General features: G+C 54.1%; 1 protein-coding gene across 2 annotated transcripts in view; it reads right to left on the bottom strand.

Annotated features, from left to right (window-relative positions):
- PRKCB (protein kinase C beta) overlaps window positions 1-17,379 on the bottom strand; it is a 249,261-nt gene that overhangs the window by 64,876 nt on the left and 167,006 nt on the right. For both annotated transcript variants that reach the window (XM_075899914.2, XM_075899913.2), the window contains exons 8-9: window positions 13,295-13,391; window positions 2,412-2,558 (exon numbers count right to left, since the gene is read on the bottom strand). In XM_075899914.2, the coding sequence (XP_075756029.1) occupies window positions 2,412-2,558; window positions 13,295-13,391 (244 nt within the window). The remainder of the gene's footprint in view (window positions 1-2,411; window positions 2,559-13,294; window positions 13,392-17,379) is intronic.

Here is a 17,379-nt window from a genome sequence, read left to right as displayed (position 1 = left end):
GGCCAGACGGGCATGGTGGGAAGGGTGCCGGAGGCCAGCCAGGCCACACCAGCCCCCAGCGCTGTGTCCAGAGCGCACACACGCCCAGCCAGCATGGACACCATGAAAGATATGGCGCCGGGGCCGATTTGCAGCTCAGGAACGTGCCGGTGTCGACTTGGCCCCCGTCCGTCCCTGCCAACATGCCCACCTCACTGGCTAGCAAGCAGCCGGGACGGGTTGGCTGTCATGATCTCCAGGGTTAATTCTGGACTGTCCAACGGCTCCATCCCAGTGGAAAATACATAATAGGAAACGACTCTCTCTTCACCAACCCCGCAAAGGCCTTGGAGCCTCTGCAGCAGTTTCCACGCTTCTCCTCGGGCAGAGACGCGTGCAGCAGGAGGCCTGGGTGGCAGAGGAACAAAGGGGAAGGAGGGATGAGAGGAGACTAGCAGGGAAACGCCCCCCCCCCCCCCCCCCGGGGAATCGCAGGAGCCCCGAGAGCCGGGCAGGAGCTAATTGCACAGCCCAATGTTCTGTTTTAACAAGCTCTAATTAGCATATTTATAACAGTCTGTTCCTAGGCACAGTTGCTGTCGCATTCCTTTACATAAGCCACCATTCCAACGGAGGGGCTTGCGAACGTTTCTCAAAATAAAGAGAAGAGGAGGAAGAAAACCCTCCCAAATTCCCAGATGCCAGCGCAGGAGACGAAGCGCTGACTTTTGGGCAGGGGGTGGGCAAACGCAGCGGCTAGTTTTCATTGGCAAGGCTCTAGGGCTGTTGTTCGGAACTGCCGTTTGCTTGGGTCTCCGACCAGGCAAGAGAAGGCGTTTTTTAGATGGCCCAGCTGGCGGAGCGCAGTTCGGTGTCTGCATTTCGTATCGAGTGGACGGGGTCCACGGGACAGGTGGAGACGTGTTCCACTGTTCCAGGGTGTGGGAGAGATTTCGACGGATTGACTGTCCGCGTTAATCTGCAGGCGATCATTTCATACCGCTGGGCAGGCACTAATTCATTGCTGGGGGGCCCAGAGCTTGTTATGGGGGGGCTGTTTAAAGCCAAAGCAGCAGCACAACCCTGCATGCATCTTCGCTGCTATTAGCCGTACTGCCCAGAACACCCAACTCCAGAGCTGTCATTTGGGACACGTCTACACTAGCAAATTCTCTCAAAATAACCAATATCGATTCAATAACTCCCAGAGTCACAAAACCGAACTAGCCCGTCCCCGCTACAGGGGAGCCTCAAAAGGAGACCGAGGCAGGCTCCAGGAACGTGGACACGCTTCCTCGCCTTTAGCCCCAGGCGGCGCTGGGGAGTAATGACCTCGAGTGACTCTGGGGAGTCGTTATTTAGAAACGGCAGCGGCCGTGGGACATGCCGCTGCTACTTCCAACTAAGCTTCTTCCCCGAGGAAAGCAGGAACGCCGATTTCGGACTCACCGGCCCCTTGGTTCAAAATAACAGGAGTGAGCGTGGGGACGCCCGCTTGCTATTTCGAAAGAACTCCCTGGCGCAGACCAGGGCTTTGCGGCGCGCTGGAGGGTTTGAGGGGATCGAAGGGTGGAGGGAGAGCGACGCGGTAACCCCCCCTCCCAACATGAGTTACTCTGCGGAGCACTTCCATTTCCAGATAGCACAACAGAGGCTGTGGCGCCTTTGAGGGCGAGTCGGTGCCCAAGCAGGAGCAGAGCTCAGGGCTCGCAGCGCGCTGCGCTAGCCCGGACAGAGCCCTTCCCCATCAGGGTGAGAACAGGAGGGGAAATACCAGATGAATCCTGCAGGACACCGGTTTGATCCCAGCCTCAGCCAAGAGGTTTATACGGAGGTGGAGGAACAGTCTACTTGGATTCCTGCACCCCCAACCCTTTGCTCTGAGCCCCTCCTCAAACCCCCAACCCTGACTTTCCTACACCCCCACATCCCCACCCCCGCTCTGAGCCGCTCCCCACTCTCACACACCCCAACACCCTGCCCTGAGCCCCCCTCCACCCGATACTGACCATTTCTTACAGGTACGGTCCTATCGCAAACCCGGCCCTACGGCCCCGCTTGGGGGGGGGGGGTGATTGGACAGGACCTGACGTGACTGTCACCCCTGAGGGAGCAAGAAGTACTTTGCTGGTTTGGGCACGGTCCCCTTCAAAGGCAGGAGCCGACGTTTCCAAGGGGCCGGCTCCACCCAGCGCGGCACACGAGAGGGAGAAGAATCCCTGCTGATTCGGCAGTTTTTGGCTGGGCCCGTTCTCCTCCGCCCTGGCGATCTGACTGCAGAGCCTTGCCACGAGCTGTGCTCCCCGAGCTCCGTGCGGCTGCCAACCCCCCTCCCGAGGCCTGCCATCCAGCGAGAAGGGAGCGCAGGCGTGTCCAGCGCTCCCCGCCATCATTCCCGGCTGGACGAAGCCGTGGGCCGCCTCCCACCGCACCTTGCCAAAGCTGCCTTTCCCCAGCACCATGAGGAAATTAAAATCCGACAGCTTCATCCGGTCTCGGTTCCCGTTGTTGTCAAATTTAGAAATGGCGTTCATCGTCCGCTCCTCGGCCGCCTTGGCGCCCGGCCCGATCCTGGCTCTCTGGAAGGAGAAGAGGGGGGAGGGGGAGAAATCAAGTGAAACGGCGAGGCAGACCGATTTTCACGGGCGAATGTACGCCACAGGGATTATTTCTAGGCACGCACTGGTTTCAAACCAATCTCTTTGGAAGGCAACCTTCCGCTGTGAGCTCCCAGGTAGCTCCTAGCCACCTCCCTCCTCTCCTGCAGCCTTCGGGACACGGGGAAATCGAACTCGACTGGGGAAGGTGCCCGAAACTTAATAAGAAACATTCCACCTCGATCTCTCCCCCAGGGACACTACAGGGCAGATGTTCCGCTTCTTCCGTCTCTCTTAAAATGCCTTTGTTCCACCATTCCCCCCGGACAGGCCTTCCCTTAGAACTGGGCCTCTCGACAATTCATCTCCAAGCACGCCGGGGTGCGGGTGGGGAGAACCAAACATCCTAGGTCTGTTCTTGCCCTCAGACGCACGAGGAAATGCCCAGTAATAACACCAGACATTTGCGAACATCTAGGCTTTGTCTACACTGCAGGGTTTTTGTGCAAAAAAGCTTTTTGTAGAAGAGATCTTCCGCAAAAACTTCTTGTGCAAAAGCGCGTCCAGACCTCAAAAGCACACTGCATGGACACTCCTGTGCAAGAAAGCTCTGATGGCCATTCTTTGAAAAGCATCTGTACTTTTTCGGATAGGCTCTTTTTGCGCAAGAAGCCCTGCGCAGCGTCCACACCTGCCTTTTTGCGCAAGAGCTGTAGCGCAAGAAGGAGTTTTTCCTCGTGGGGAAAGGAATCACTCTACCGGCAAAAGCCCTCTCTCCTGTCAAGTTATTTTTTTTCTGCAAAAACACGCTTGAGGTGTGGACGCTCCGCCCGTTTTTGCGCAAAAACCCTGGAGTGTAGACATAGCCTACTAGGGAATAAAAAAACCAAACCACATGGGCTTAGCTGATCTGCTTCTTTGACAAAGGCAAGCCGTGTGCACCGGCCCTGATGGGCAAAGGGCTGTTCAATACAAACATGCTGGGAAATTGTAGCCAGCTCAGCCTTGAGTCACATCTGATCTGGACGAGACCCGGGCGCCTCTCTCCAGCCGTGTGCATGAGACCGCACTACCTTCCTAGAACAGACCCACCCCCCCGCCATCACGCAGGCCGGTCGGATCCCAGCTGCTTATTAAGAAGCCCTGCAAAGGACATTTTTAAGCCCCGCTGCTCATCGCTGGCTCGGTGCCTCCTCCTGGCTCCAGCGCTGTCGAACGTACTGAACCAGAATCAGTCAGAGCCATCTCCCAATTTATTCCGTTTTAATTTTTAGCAATGCGCCACGCTGCAGAGCATGCCCAAGGCTCAGTCTAGCATGAAATTCCATTAGCCCCATCCCCGCAGTTCAATTGGAGTGCCGCGCGCCGCTCCTCCAGATAGGAGGCTCACGAGTAATCACCGAGACCTTGCCGGTGCTAATTGGTTCTTGTAAGGCTCTCCCTGCTGGAAAATTCCCCACTCAAGGTCACCGGCAGCCCCTACCAGTGCCGGACAGAAGGCCGCGTGCCGGAAAGGAAAGAAAACGTCGCATTCCACAGCCATTTGAATAGAGGTTAAAAAATAGGCACAATAAAGGGGCATATTCAGATTAGGGGAAAACTTGTCCAACTAGCAGGGGGCAGTCCTAAAAGTCAACCTTGACGCCTCGGTAAGGTCTGTGAACAGAAGCGGTTACACAATTTAGACCAGTTGTGAAGATTCCACGGCATTTAAAAAACATGAAGGCTACGTCTACACTGGCATGATTTTCCGAAAATGCTTTTCATGGAAAACTTTTCCGTTAAAAGCATTTTCAGAAAAGCGCGTCTAGATTGGCAGGACGCTTTTCCGCAAAAAAGCCCCGATGGCCATTTTCGCGATCGGGGCTTTTTTGCGGAAAACAGTGCTGTGCTGTCTGCTCTGGCCCTTTTGCGCAAAGTCTTTCGGAAAAAGACTTTTGCCCGAACGGGAGCAGCATAGGAGTATTTCCGGGAAAGCACTGACAATCTTACATGAGATCGTCAGTGCTTTTCTGGAAATTCAAGCGGCCAGTGTAGACAGCTGGCAAGTTTTTCCGGAAAAGCGGCTGATTTTCTGGAAAAACTTGCCAGTCTAGACACAGCTGAAAAGATGTTTTAACATCGTTTAAACAATACCCGTATTCCCTTGTGATGCCTTCAGTCTGACCCCTGCAGCCTTACGCCAGTGCAGGAGAACCCGACCGTGACCCAGGCTACGCGAGATTTTCACGGCTGAGGAGAATGCAATGAACAAGCCAACAACATAAAGAGTAAAAAGCAAATCAAAGGGGTTTAATTTGCTCTGTTTTAATGGTCTCAAGTATTATTAGAAAATCAATACAACGCGTCGCCCAACTATCTCCTTAATGGTGAGAGTGGCAGGCCTTTTCTTTCGCTGCTGGCCACACCAACGTTGCTAATAACTGAAGCTTGCAGGACCCCCACATCCCATTTCATCTAGTGTGTATACTGAATTTGTGGTGCCACATCACTTTTTGGACAGCGGATAATGCGGTTATACATACAGGATGACTTTCCTGAAAGACCAGGCTTAGGGCACATCTAAACTTACTGGGGTTTTTTTTTGAAATAGGATATGCAAATTCCCGCAGAATTTGCATATCTTCTTCCGATCTCATTTTCGAAAGAGGATCTTTCGAAAGTGAAAGTAGTCTGGACGAGGTTTTTTCCGGGAAAAAAACCCTTTTTCGAAAAAAACCTCCTTTTTAAGGAAGAGTGGTTTTTTCAAAAACGGGTTTTTTTCCCCCAAGAAACCCCCACACCCAGACTACTTTCACTTTCGAAAGATCCTCTTTTGAGAGTGAGATCGGAATTTGCATGTCCTCTTTTGAAAATTCTACATAGTCTAGACATAGCCCCAGTGTTTAGCAAAACCAGATGGGAGAAAGCCCTTCCAAGCAAGAGCCTGCAATAATAGACCACAGTTGACCACTCCTCGAGGTGACTTGGCTTTCTCTCTCATTGTGCTCATGTTCCCATGTCGGAGCGAGTCTGAAAAGTCCTTTAACGTATTTTTAATGCCCTCTTGATGCTCATGTTCTCTCTCTGGTTTATAACTAAATCACTGCAAATGTTGTCACACAAATAAAAAAGCCCTTACCCATCATCATCCAATCCAATCTGTCATCGTTAATTTACTGTACCCGACACTACCTCGTGCCAGCTGATGTTCCCATCAATCAAGGTGTCCCAGGAAGTGGCTGGCAAGCGATAAGGAAAATTGGCAAAGCATGCAATGCAAGCTTCTCTCCAGGCCTGTTTCAGAACTCTTTATTAAGGGATACTTACAGCTGGAGTGAGTCTGGAGGAAGCCCATAGAAAGGCACGTGGTGATCAGCAAGTAAGAACTCTGTCTGCTAAGCAGGACAGAGGGGCTATAGGTTGCTGAAAAAAGGCATGTTGACGAGCATTTTAACATGTCTTCCCTAGTGTGCAGCGCTCCGTGTTGCTCCGCATAGGCAATGCTTTCCACAGCATCGCAAACCATAAGCCTGAAACTTTGTCTTATTGATTTGTGCTGCCCAGAAAGAGGCAGGATCAAGCAGCCCTAATGCAAATCGATTGGTGGATTCTTTTTATCCCTTATCATTTTAAATGCAATGACAGGCCTCTTGCCAGCTGCATGACAATTAGCGGCACGGAGCATTCCCGTGACCTTTCCGGACACCCTAGGAAGGCTCTTGCGGAACAGACAGGCGAGTTAGCGATTTCGGTCTGAAATCACATTTTCGGTCCCTAGCAAATCTACCTTGTAAGGATGCATGGAAGAAAGACAGGAGGTCCTCATGGACTCGCACACTGAAATGAGATTCTTCCGATTTATTTCTGATCTATATGCTCGACACATCCAGGACTGAACGTTAATGTGATCCCATTGAACTGTCAACAAAGCCAAGAGCAGGAGGAAGATCGTTAATTACGCTAGGTCTGACGTGTAGGACAGTGTTACTCATCTGCAGCGCGGTAGTCAACCAGCGCCAAGGAAAGCTGCGTTCTTTTCCTCGTGGCTGTGCAGGCAAGTTACATGTAGGAGCATGATGAGACACGGCACATCCAAGCAGAGAAATAACAAGGCCACGGACAACAGCTGTGTCATTTAAACCGAGGTCCACTCGAGCAGCCGTTTCATTTCACGCCCAAGGGCAGGAGAAATTACAGCTCTCCAGGTGTCACACACACCTCATAGAATCATAGAACCATAGAACTGGAAGAGACCTCAGAAGGTCAAGTCCAGCCCCCTGCTCTAGGCAGGACCAATTCCAACTAAATCATCCCAGCCAGGGCTTTGTCAAGCCGAGACTTAAACGCCTCTAGGGATGGAGACTCCACCACTTCCCTAGGGAACCATCCCAGTGCTTCACCACCCTCCCAGTGAAATAGTTTTTCCTAATATCCAACCTGGACCTCTCCCACCACAACTTGAGACCATTGCTCCTTGTTCTGCCACCTGTCACTACTGAGAACAGCCTCTCTACAGCCTCTTTGGAACCTCCCTTCAGGAAGTTGAAGGCTGCTCTCAAATACCCCTCACTCTTCGCTTCTGCAGACTAAACGGACCCAAATCCCTCAGTCTCTCCTTGTAGGTCATAACCTCCAGGAGGCTCCGACGAGGATGAGAAACAAGGAGGAGACCAAGTCAGCTCCCATTCTGGAGAACCCCGGGGGCATTGCCAGCCACAAAATTAACGATTCTCCCCTAGGAAGCTCTTATATACCCACGGGAAATACAGCAGAAAGACGCCCACAGACTGCACTGGGCTTCGGAGCAGGTCCCGTGTGTTGCGGGACTCTCTCGTCCCCCACCTGCCCAGAGGATCCCCACATCAGTTGCAGCTGCACCTCCCCTCCCTTCCCCAATCCACAGTACAGGTTAAACCTCGACAATCCAGGACTCTCTGGTCCAGCAACACCCATGGCCCAGCAGGACCAGATATTGCTGGTCCAGAGAGCCTATCTAGCCAGGCTGAGGGCTGGGCTGGCAGTGGGAGTGCAGCCCTGGTGGCAGCGAGGCTGGCATGGAGGGGAGCACAGCCCCAGCTGGGTGGGCACAGCAGGAAGCGCAGCCCCGCCCGGGCTGAAAGCAATGGGACCGGCACAGAGGAGCTCAGCTCCAGCCAACAGGGGCAGGAGTGCAGCCCCACCAGGGCCAACGCAGTGGGAAGTGGAGCCCCAGGCGGGCTGGAGGCAACGGGCTGGAAGCCGGGAGAGCAGCTGGACTGGCACCACTGGCGGTGAGGAGCCTGGCCCTGGCAGGGGTGGGGGCAGCGGGACCGGCGACAGGGCCGGAGGGGGAGCCTTGACCTCCCCTGGTCCGGCAAACTCTGTGGTCTGGGACCACTCAGGTCCTGAGGGTGCCGGACCAGCAAGGACAGAGTGATGGAGCTGAAAGGGACCTCGACAGCTCATCGAGTCCTCCCGGCAGGACCCAGCCCCACCGAGATCATCCCTGACGTGTTCGATTAAGCTGCTCTTAGCTATCTCCTGTGATGGAGATTCCACAACCTCCCTAGAACTATTTTTTTTTAAGTTTCCAGAGCTAAGATTTGATAGTTTTCGAGTTTCTTCTGTGTCCAAACAGATCAGTTCTGTGTCCCAGGACGCTTAACGTAACGAGGCTAGCACGTATCCATTTGTAACAGCGACCAATCAGAAACTGGCTTCAGCGCAAGTGTCCCTGGTATGAGGCCAGACACCCATAAGCCTGGGGGCTGGAGAGGTGAACCCACCAAGCCGGTGCGGCTTGCATTCCAAGCAGGACAATACCTCTCACACCGATGCCACGTAAAATCCGAAAGAGGAGGAGACAGCAGGTCAGAGCCAAGTACGGTCAAAGAAAACACCACGAGGCATGTAGCCGGAAAAGGGCTGGGTCGCTGCCCGGCATGACCACGCCTCTGGTTTTTATATTACATCGGAGACCTGACCGAAATCAATAGGCTCCGAGCTCACAGCTGGGTTTGACATTTCACCATTCGATACATTACAAAATATCCTTTAACATCGTGCTTTGCTTCTTCCGCTGGAAACGTTGGTTTTCTTCTAGAAAATCCGCCTCCCAGGTAGAGACAAAAAGAAAATTCAGACGATCAGGAAACCTGCTTGTAACACATCCAGGGAACCAGCGGCAGTTTGCTTTTCTCTATTCCCACCATGACCTTTCACAGTTGGCAGAGACCTCAGGAGGCACCGAGTCCAGCCCCCTGCCCAAAGCAGGAAGGACCCAACTCAATCAGCCCAGCCAGGGCTGTGTCATGCTGGGACTTAAACACCTCTAGGGATGGAGATTCCACCCCCTCCCTGGGGAACCCATCCCAGCGCTTCCCCACCCGCCTCGGGAAATCGTTTTTCCTCATCTCCAACCTAGACCTCCCCCACTTTTGGCACAGGAGTCCTGCAGAAATTGCTCTTAGACTTTTTAAGAATCGATGAATCCGATCAACTTGCCATAGCAAACGTCCATTGTGTTCAGGAAAGATTGGAAAGTCTCCCGGGATTCCATATGGCTCTAGAATCACCCGAATACAAGGGCCCCCCATGGGCCAGATCCAACCTCGTACAAGCCCGATCTGCCTACACGCGTTTTTCTTCTGTTGCCAGCCGGCGGATCACCCTGCCCGCATGCTGAAACGCCGCAGCCTGGAGAGGGGGTCGGGACCTGCGAGCTATCCGACTGCACCACCTCCGCATCCAGCTACAGCCAAGCCCCACACACTGCTCAGAGCAAGGAGGAGAGGGGCAGCTGCGGCTGGCCTGGGGCTTCTCTGCAAGAGGGGGGCGCTGGATGCTTCTGGGGGTGGGGCTTGTGGCTCCAGTCAAGGGAGGGGCAGGGGGTTTCTCACGGCTCTGGCCATGGGGGGAGGCTGCAGGTGGAAGGAATGGAGCCGGGAGGGGGATGTGGACTCCAGCCCCCGCCCACGCACCTAGGCCTGTAACCTGCCCACAAACCAACTAACAAGGAGGTCCCCGGGCTGCTGGAGTGGGCATGCAATTTAAAAGGGCCAGGCCAAGTTCCCGGTTGCTGTGATCATGGCCGTGACTGGGGCCCCCGGACTGTTTTAAATCGCCCAGTCCCCTGGGCAATCGCCCCCTTCCTCTTCTCCCTCCCCGCCCCCATCAGGAAGCCTGGCTAAGCCAGACTAAGTCACCCATGAGGCAAGGCTCCTGGTGCACGTTCCAGCTCCAGGAACCGCGGGGACCTTCGAGGGAGGTTAGGCAGCACTTCCCGGCATGTTTGCTTCCAGCACGTGAGCGGCGATTCAGCGGAAAGCCCGTCTCCTCTGGGAGGTGCTGAGCACAAGTTTGAGTTGGGAGCAGCACAGCAAGCGGCACCCGGTCCCGCAGCACTAACGGAGCAGCTGGGAGGACACAGGGATCTTGCGGAATGATCAGGTTTTCTTTCCCCTTCTTTTGCCCCACACAGTCACCAATGCGCGGGGTGCATTCGCATCCCGGGACGGGAACATGCCCCCGCCCACAACGCTGCAAAGAAGCTTTTGGATGGGACTAAGAACTGGCAAGGCCCAGTGAAGGAACAAATGCTGCAGAAGAGAGTCCGGATGCTGCCAAGTCAGCGTGTCACGCCAGGGTCCAGCAGAGAGGAGTGAGGGGGGATTTGACAGCAGCCTTCAACGCCCTGAAGGGGGGTTCCATGGAGACTGGAGAGAGGCTGTTCTCAGTGGGGGCAGGTGGCAGAACGAGGCGCAATGGGCTCAGGTTGCAGGGGGGAGGTCTAGGTTGGAGATTTGGAAAAACGATTTCCCTAGGCGGGTGGGGAAGCTCTGGGCTGGGTTCCCTAGGGAGGAGGTGGAATCTCCATCCCTAGGGGTGTTTAAATCCCAGCTTAACCAAGCCCTGGCTGAGATGATTGAGCTGAGGTTGGTCCTGCTTTGGGCAGGGGGTTGGACTCGACCGCCTGAGGTCTCTGCCATCCCTGGGATTCTAGGATTCTCAGATACGTCTCCGGGGCCTCTCTCTGAAGAGGGACTTTCCTCCCTTCCGGCTCTTCCCGCCAGACGCATTAGGCCGTTTTCCACTGCACTTGGCCTGCACATTTTGTACAAAGGCACCACAACCAATGCAACCTGCACTGCCGCTTGGCCTTGCCAATCAGTCTACTGCCCAATTAACTTAGTTCCAGATCTTAACATGCGAGACTGCGTCATTGTGCAGACTCGAGCAACTGTTCTGCACCCCAAGCAAGAGGGAAGGGAAGTGCTAGCTCCAGTATTAAAGGGTGACTCATTAGCTTGCGGAGAGGGACCTGTCGCTCTGACAAGAATTCTGTCTGCATTTTCTGTCAGTTAACAATTTCATACAACATGCCCATTAAGGATCAATTTCTAACAAGTGTCAATTCACAGGAACCTCATCCTCTCAAAGATGAAAGAGTTCCCTATCCTAAATATGTTACATCATATACTGGAGATTCCCAAAATAGGAAACGGAACGGGTGCAGATTAACGTAAGGATTCCTCTCTGAGTTAGGTCTCCAACACAATTATATCAATGTCTTAGTTTATAAATTACTCTAGGTAATGAAGCTGTCCACACAGACTACAGATAAAACAGACTAACAAAACTCAGAGCAAAATTGCGATTTCAAACAACACTTCCATTGTTCTGACATCAAGTGTGTGTTCGGCCATCAAAGGGCATGACCTTTGTCTTTCTTAAATGAAAAGAAAGCATGTAACGATTTGGTCCTGCCCTGAGGGCAGGAGACTGGACTTGATGACCTCTTGAGGTCCTTTCCAGTCCTTTGATTCTGGGATTTCCTTTTCCTGCTACACGTATATACATTCTGGCAACCATAAAAATTGTCGAATCCCAAATCCTTACACAGATCTAACCTCAGAAGTTGAGAACGAAACGATAAAGCCGAGTTTATTATAAAGCGGTGTGTGTAAGACACAGAGAAGCTGCCAACAATTAAAACCAAACCAAAACACACAACTTGAGTGGCACACAGCTTCATGCCTCCTGTAACCTGTAGATCTGTGGCTCTGGATTGAACGGTCAGCAGCGCACAAACTACTACACACCAAAGCTATCCAAAACTTTACTTTGCTGAAATGCTTTTCTAGATGAACTGCAAATGACACTGTTAGCATAAAGAACCTGCGCCTGTATCTCAGCCGCACAGCTAGCTTCTCCAATGGGTGACCAACCCATGGTGCCCAAAAAAAAGTTAAAACCAGACACCCGCGCGGCTGTCTTTTCAGTTTAAATTACAATATTCTAGGGAAGCGACGGGGCTAACGTGTGCAATGAATGAGAAATAACTCCCATCAGTCCCCAGTGGGGAATGTATAGCTGATGCCCTCCAGTACAACATCCTGCCCACGCTACACACTGGATCTATATCTTCTGCAGCCTTCCCATCTCATTTGTGAAATAATCCACTGCAGTTGGCTCCACAAATCTGAACGGCTATTTGCAACACACGAAGGGGGTCGACACGCACAGCGTCCCCGAGTCTGCAGGGTCTAAACGGTTCTGTTCAGATCAAATGGGATTCACAGTATGCTTTACTAATGACAACCCTTAATACCCACAGAGGCTAAGTGCTCTTGTGAAGACAAACATTAGCACTCCTGGGCCAAACAATAGCGATCGGAAGCTCTCTTTGAAGCAACGTGCAGAATTTAATTAAAGGTTGTCGAGTAAAAACCGTATTGAGTGTCCTCGGTGCCTAGTTAAAATTCAGACGGGCTGCGTGCTCTGATGGAGAAAAGGCGGGCGTACCAGCACAGCTCCACAGCCATCACTCACGGCTGAAGCAAAATTGAGCCAAGGGCTCGCTGCAGCGTACCACTCAGCTGTCGGAAAGGGGGCGATCACCAGGGGCTTGGGCGATCTACACCCGCAACGATCTGTTGAGTCCTGCGCGGAGGCAAAATTGGTATCCACATCCACACCTGCAAAAAATGAGCTGCAGTTATCTGCAGCCCTGGCAGTGGAGGTGGATCCCTGGGGATGTAAAGCAGATATCCGCGGATTTGCAGGGCTCTAAAGATCAGGCCTCAGTCTCACTAACTCGAGGCTGGGATGTTGTGCATGTGTCACCCACATGCCTGCTGGTGCGGTGCATGGTCCAATCTAGTGGCACTAGGGATGTAAAAGTGTAGTCGATAAGCAAAAGCTTATCGGTTAATACTATACATTACACACATTCCCCCAGTACATTTTTTAGCAGGCTGGCCAGCAGCACAGCTCTGTCCTTGCTTGTGATGGGTCTGGGACCTACCCCTGCTGCGGCTCGGCATTTCAAATGTATTAGGAGCTGGGCGGGCAGGCAGCCAGCTCAGTTCAGGTTTACGCCGGGTCCAGGAGCTCAGGCCACCCCCTAGACGGGGATGCCGCCACCCCTGGCCCCCCGCAAAAAAACAGCTTCAAGTCTCTGAAGTGAGTTGTAATTAAATGCAGAAGAAATCACTTCCCCCCACAAGCCGCGTGCACGGCTCTGGGTGCGAGGGACGCGGGCGGGCTGCCCCCACGAGCAAACAAGGCCCCACCCCATGGCAACACAGACAGGAAGGGGGACGGGGCACAGCCTGGGTCTGAAGCGGAGCTCTCACTGATATTCCCTCCCTCCCTCCTCGCTAACGCAAGGCAGGCAGGAAATGCTGTTTCGCCACAGGGCTCCAGGAGGCCCACCCAGCACTGGCTCTGAGGGTATCGGAGAAAACTCGAATCACCTCAAATTTCTGCCGCAGTTCCTCATTTCCTTCTTCTCCCTCCGGCGGCACGGGGACGTTGAAGTACTCCCCCTCCTCTTGGCTCAGCAGTTTGAACCTAGGTGGACGGAGCAAGAACAGCACATTCAGGAAGGCAGGCCTGAGCCGCGGACACTAAGCACAGACGCCTGGAGCCAGAGTTCACCGGGACCGTAAGGGCCGGCGAGTCTCAGCTCCCGCCAAGTGGCAGGACTCACTGGGCCTGAGCCATCCAAGACAGAGCACGATCCAGCCCCTTTCTGGCGTGGCTGGTAACACAACGGTCCTGCTCCGGGCTCACGCCTACGATGATCCCCGTGGTTGGAAAGAGCCCAGCACTTTATACTTACACTGCCCCCATCCGCGGCTACCCAGCGGTGCCCCCGGCCCACCACACAGGCCGGCAGTGTTCTCTCTAACCCAAGCTGGCATCCTCTGAGGCTTGGCTGCCCCCCACCCCCTCCATGCACACAGACAACAGCACCGTGCTCTTCAACAGGGCCCCTTCATGGGGGGAGGGCTTGCCCAGCGGTAGAGACACCCAGAGCCACTGGAGCCAGGTCTAACCGAGGGCCCCGCTCAAAGTCCACTGAAGTCAATCTTCCCATTCCACGTCCCCTCGCATGCGGGTGCCCAGACACATCGGAGGGTCCTGGCGGTGCCACAGGACGGCTCGTTAATCTTTCCACTGACTTCAACGGGCGCTGAACCCTGCCAACCCCGGCACTGAAACCTGGGGTGGGACCCGCCGGAAAGTCCCCCAACCCCAATGACCCCGACGCTGGCACTGCTGTCTCTATCTCCTCCGGGGGGCGGGGGCAGAACCAGGCCAGCGGCCTGTCGCCGTAGCAACCCAGGAGGCCGGGGGCTAGCGCTGCTGCAGAGGGATAGGGAGGGCCTGCCGGTGGGTGTGCTCCGGCGTGTTGTTCTGCTGCATAGTCTGGGAACCTGTGCTCCCTGCAAGCGGCCTGCAGGCAATGCAGGACCCAGAGGCGCCCGAGCACATGCTGAAGCTTCTGAAGTCGGGCTGGGAAGTGACCAGGCCAGGGCTGGGTGCAGGGATGCAAATGGGATGCAGATGGTGAGGGAGGCAAATGGCTGAGACCTGCCTCCCCAGCCTGAAGCCAGCTACCCACCCACTCAAGTGTCAGTAGCTCCGCATGCCCATTACCCCCCGAAACCCACCGTTTCCTCTGCACCAACGCTCCCTCACAACTTCTCCATCCGTGTGCGGAATAAATTGAGTGCGCACTGACACGTGTGAATGTGCACCACAAGTAGAAAAAAACCCTCACTGTGGGCGCTCTGCTAATCAGCTGGGTGGTGCTGGACTCTCTCCTGAGAGGCTGCAGAAGTGCCCAGCTTTCAGGGAACACTGCTCGGCGCCCCACTCAAAGCCAGCTTCCACCGCCTCTGAGAACAGTGTGGCAGCACGTCGGGGTTCCCCCGCCTCCTGCACCCCCGTAGTGGCACGAACAGACTCCCCCAGCCAGTAGAACAGAGGGAGTTTATTGCTTCTCCAGGATCCAGCACAGCACAGATGTAATCTGGTTACAGGAGCTGGGGCTAGGAGGCCTCAGGGGCCCCCCCTTTAGATGGGGGGTGTCTGGGCCCTACAATCCCAGCCCCCCTCCCTAGCCTCTTCTCCCCTGCTTCCCTGACAGAAACTGACTCTCTTCCAGACCTGCCCACCAGACAGGGGTTGGTCTCCGCCTTCCTGCCTTTGTCTCCCTGGGAGGCGACCTGTCGGACAGGTCGGGAGCCCCTTGCCTAGTGACTCATCCACAGTCCTGCTGGGCCGTGCTACAAATAGCCACCAGTGGAGTCACGCACTGCCCAAGCCCAGCAACCAGCAAGGCCCCCCCATACCACACTGGGTTATAGAGCAGACCGCGCCCCCACTACGTTCACACAGCCCCAGCCAGCAAGGGGAAAGCAAACATTTTCACAAAACTGGGGTGGTAGCGGGAGGGAGCTTAACCAGCAAGAAGAGAGATCACGGAGCTGTCATTCAGACTGGAGGGGTTTTAGCGAGCCCGGGCATCTCCCCAGCAGCCAGCTGGATGCTCCGTGGGGAGGTTTGCGTCTATAGTGAAGGAACGAAGTGGCGTTTGCATAATACAGGGAAGGACCCCTCCTCCTCCATGCGCTGCCGCTGCGTAGCTATGAAACATGCAGCAGCGCCTTCTCTCGAGCCACATGCGCCGGCAAGGAAAATGACTTCAATCTCCAGCTACGTGATTTTTAACAGTGGGAAGCGATGTCTCGTGCGTTCTCTGGCACTAGACGGGGCCATGGCCCGCTCCCAGCACACACTATGCTGCGGGGGACTCCACCCTGGAGGGATCTGACCTGTAGTTTCCTTGCAGGAGAGAGACCCGGTCTCACTTCCGGCACATGGGAAGGGAGTGAGGCCCTGGGGGCCTGACCAGGGCTTCATGGGATGGGACCCCTAGCTCCTGTTCTCATCTTTGCATGCAGCCCCTACCCCTGCGCTTCCCCAGTTGCACGAGGAAGCTCTTAACATCGCTGATGCTCGCCTGGCCCCGAGCGAGAGGCGGGGAGTTGGGACGACTGATTCATGAGCAGAAACACCTGCCAGGCGCAGGGACTAATGCAGCTGGCTGCTCCGCTGAACAGCCAGGCGCGCCGCGAGCGAGGTGCGTTACCCAACACGGAGCAGCACGGAGCGGGGTGGGGCTGGGGCTGGCATTTCCGGGAGCTGCTCTGGATGCCCCGTTCAAGCCGACAGAATCTTTCTCCAGAAACCCAGATTCCCAAGGTGGAAAAGGGGGTGTCCCACTCCTCAGCCTTAACCAGGGCAGGGATCTGCTTAATATTTACCAGGATTCTTGACACTCTCTCTGCCCTTCTGCAGACATCAAGTGGGATCGTGGACAAGACGGGGGATTAAGAAGCATGTCCAGGCGTATTTTTCTGGCATGCCCCCCCAGTTGGAAAGAACAGATGACAGTTGTAGGACAGCTCAGAGGGGGCGCTGTGTTAGTCTGAACCTTTACAAAAATGAGTAGTCCGGTAGCGCCTTAGAGGCTAACCAATACACAGTTATATCGCACGAGCTTCCGTGGGCAGAGGAAGTGGGTTTGGCCCACGAAAGCTCACGAGACAGACTACTCGATTTTTAAAGTTGTAGACCACATGTCAATTCTCCTGCTTTCTAACCCTTCCGTCTCTAACCATTCCGAGTTAAATCAGAAATATAACCCATCCACTTAGGAAGGAACAATCAATTTCACACATACAGAATGGGAAGCGACGGTCTAGGAAGCAGTACGGCAGAAAGGGATCTAGGGGTTATAATGGACCACAAGTTAAAAATGAGTCAGCAGTGTGATGCTGTTGCAAAGAAAGCAAACATGATTCTGGGATGTATTAACAGGTGTGTTGTGAGCAACACACGAGAAGTCATTCTTCCGCTCTACTCTGCACTGGTTAGACCTCAATTGGAGTATTGTGTCCAGTTCTGGGCACCACATTTCAAGAAAGATGTGGAAAAATTGGAGAGGGTCCATAGAAGAGCAATGAGAATGATTAAAGGTCTAGAGAACATGAGCTATGAGAGACGGCTGAAGGAACTGGGTTTGTTTAGTTTAGAAAAGAGAAGATTGAGGGGGGGACATGAGAGCTGTTTTCAGGTATCTAAAAGGGTGTCATAAGGAGGAGGGAGAAAACTTGTTCATCTTGGCCTCTGAGGATAGGACAAGGAGTAATGGGCTTAAACTGCAGCAAGGGAGGTTTAGGTTGGACATTAGGAAAAACTTCCTAACTGTCAGGATGGTCAGACACTGGAATAAGTTGCCCAGGGAGGTTGTGGAATCCCCATCTGTGGAGAGATTTAAGAGCAGGTTAGATAAATGTCTATCAGGGATGGTCTAGACAGTATTTGGCCCTGCCATGAGGGCAGGGGACTGGACTCGATGACCTCTCGAGGTCCCTTCCAGTTCTAGAATTCTATGATTCCCTCTGTCTAGCCACACGGCAGTTTCTTCAAGGAAAAAGGGGAGGATCCAGAGGAGCTCTTTGCCTCCTTTAATAAGCGCTCCCGC

This window comes from Pelodiscus sinensis, chromosome 15 (genome assembly GCF_052426305.1).
Source record: "Pelodiscus sinensis isolate ZL-2025 chromosome 15, ASM5242630v1, whole genome shotgun sequence".
Taxonomy (NCBI): domain Eukaryota; kingdom Metazoa; phylum Chordata; order Testudines; family Trionychidae; genus Pelodiscus; species Pelodiscus sinensis.
The sequence above is the reverse complement of the archived record's forward strand: the minus strand, read 5'-3'. Positions and strand labels throughout refer to the sequence as shown.